Source organism: Chaetodon auriga, chromosome 22, assembly GCF_051107435.1.
Source record: "Chaetodon auriga isolate fChaAug3 chromosome 22, fChaAug3.hap1, whole genome shotgun sequence".
Lineage (NCBI taxonomy): Eukaryota > Metazoa > Chordata > Actinopteri > Chaetodontiformes > Chaetodontidae > Chaetodon > Chaetodon auriga.
The window spans coordinates 19,722,501-19,725,000 of NC_135095.1; the positions used below are offsets into that span (position 1 = coordinate 19,722,501).

At 51.9% G+C, this 2,500-nt stretch overlaps 2 protein-coding genes across 2 annotated transcripts in view; both read left to right on the top strand.

The window, feature by feature from the left end:
- Positions 1-2,500, top strand: part of phf21b (PHD finger protein 21B) — a 68,807-nt gene that overhangs the window by 12,879 nt on the left and 53,428 nt on the right. The gene's annotated exons all lie outside the window — the stretch shown is intronic.
- Positions 1-2,500, top strand: part of LOC143315232 (uncharacterized) — a 15,012-nt gene that overhangs the window by 11,143 nt on the left and 1,369 nt on the right. The window contains exon 3 of the mRNA XM_076722832.1: positions 1-2,500. This exon is cut by the window's left edge and continues 22 nt beyond it; it is cut by the window's right edge and continues 1,369 nt beyond it. Within this exon, the coding sequence (XP_076578947.1) occupies positions 1-24 (24 nt within the window). The 3' untranslated portion in view covers positions 25-2,500.

A 2,500-nucleotide genomic window follows, 5' to 3' on the forward strand; every position in this document is an offset into this window, starting at 1 on the left:
GCTGATCTCTGCTGTCTGGTCTGAGCGGCCTGCTGACGAGCTGCACTCGTTTGTCCCCTCTCCCTCTCCGTAGCTTCACTCTTCGTCGCTCTCAGGCTTCACCCTTAACGAACTTCCTCACGTTCTCTCGCCCCCGTATCATAGCAACACGTTTTATCACCGTCCAGTCACCTGGGCCTCAGCTGTGTGTGTTACTGCTTCATACAGGAACAGTTTCTGCTCAGACCTTCAGAATAAAAGCATTCAGGCCAGCAGACTCTCAGCTTGTTATTTCAGGGTGACGTGTTCGAAAAGCGCTGAACTCGTTTCTGTTTGTTGTCAGTCGGGTCTGCGTCGTTCACACTCAGTCTTTCTCCTCGTCCTCCGCCCACTCGTATTGTCCACGTCTCAGCCGTCCAGCTGACTGACACTGTGAATAACATCTTTCTGAAGACAACGATGAGACGCGAGCAAATTCCCTGACATGGAAGCAGCTCGTGTACGCGAGTGCCTTCATGCATAACAGATTCCAGCTCAGGTTGGAGTCACAGCTCCATCAGTCAGCGCCCATCGAGGGCTGAACTCTGGTCGTTTCAGAGAGCAGACCATGCTGCTTGATGTCTTCACCTCTGATGTTCACGTCCGTTTCGTCAGCGCTGTGTGTCATGATGCAATTTGATTGAAAGTTTTTGGGCTAATTGGTCACGTAGCTGGAACGCAAGTGCAAAGGCGGCGACAGTCGTCAGTACACTTTTCTTGTCTACGTACGTACGTCAACACGTTTGACCCGATGAGGGAGCGAACTGTGAGACATGTCCTCAAACAAAGCAGCTGCTCTGTTAAACTGTGTCTTCCACTGCCTTTGAGCAGGGCAGCATGTCTCACCGAGCAGTACTTCTGCTGACCTGAGCCCAGAACCTGGTCATCAGCACGTCGGTTCACCGGCAGCTGGTGAAGTGAACGGCGTTGAAGTGCCGTTGTGTTTTGGTCGTGGAGGCCTCCGTACCTCTTGAAGCAGCAGTTGATTGGTGCAGCTCCGCCCTCATGAATCTCTGAAGCAGATCTTTATGAAACCGTTTTCTTGGGACCCCTCGGCCCACCTGTCCTGCTGCGTACCTGTGCGTCACGCACAGCCTGCAGAGGCTCCATGAACTCACCTTGAACGCTGTGATTTAAAGGACAGCTCTGACTTTTTTCACGGAGATTAGAATCAGGTCCTCGTCGAAGCATTTTTCTTTCCTGTAAAGGGCACGGCGTTAGGAGAGGCAGCCGTATTGACTTTTCCCTCGAGAAGGTTTTCCAGCTCGTCTCTGTGTTGATAACCGAGCGGAGCCACGGGCTGAGGCTTCGGTCAGCAGCTTACCGGCTGACAACAGCACTGTGCGCAGTCAGCAGCGGGACCGGCCAGAAAGACCCTCTTCATCATCAAACGCTGAGCCGCAGCATCTCAGGCCGCTTTATGGCAGATTACTGTGACAGGCACCAGGACAGCAGCATCTGAGACGTCTTCCTGCCAGACTCCAGGAGGAGACGTCCTTAAAACTTCACGTGACAAAACTTTCCACCGTAAAGCTGCCTTTTGAAAGACTTTTCCAGAACAGCTATCTGATCAGCATTTACTGCACGTTCTCCTTCAGGAAGTGAATATATTGATCAACGAGAACAAGATCAGAACTATTGAACTGCTGGACGGACCTGGAGGTGTGACCTCTGGACACAGGGTCCACATTGAAAGCCTTCCAGTCGCTCGGAGCGCATAATCCTCCCCTTCGCTGGGAGGCTTTTAATTTGAAAGAGTGTCTTAAAGGGCATAGTTCTTCCTGTTTCATGTAGACTAATATTTTAAACTCCTGGAGGAGAAATGTCGTTTCAGTGAGAGCGACAGGAAGTAAAGAGTGAAAGTGTAGATCAGACTATGGAAATGGAAATGAGGTTTTACTTTGAAACAAATTCATCGTTTAAACGCTTACGGATCAGGTCGTTTTAGGCGTCGTCATAATCCGCCATTTGTTTGTGTCTGAGTTTCTGTACGATTTTCGGCTGATTGGCCGACTTTCTGAAACCTAAGTTGACCTTCAAAATGTCTCCTCACTGAGCGACGATCCCCAAACAGGAAGTGAGGTCTCTGCGTTTGTGGCGATGTCTCCGGTGTCGCGCTGCACTGTGATCAGTTAAAGGGAAGCCTGCACGGGCGGGGGGACGCCCCCCACACACCTGATTCAATTAACCCACAGACAGGATGATGGGCTGCAGCGGCCTGCTGCTCCCATAACCCACTTCACCTCCATCTGTCAGGCCGGAAGGCGCTGAGCGCACGGCGAGCTGTGCCAGGACGCCTCAGCTTCATGGGCTGAACCCGACAGCGCTGCACCGAGTTTGTGTCGCGATGTGATTCCTGCAGCTGTTTCTCCAATCTGCAGGAAAGTGTGTTTCCTGCCTTGATGATGTGTTTGGAGGTTTGAGGTTTCCGTCCGTCGACTCAGCTGTGGCTGCTCCTGTTCCTCCTCCTGTCCTCCTCTGC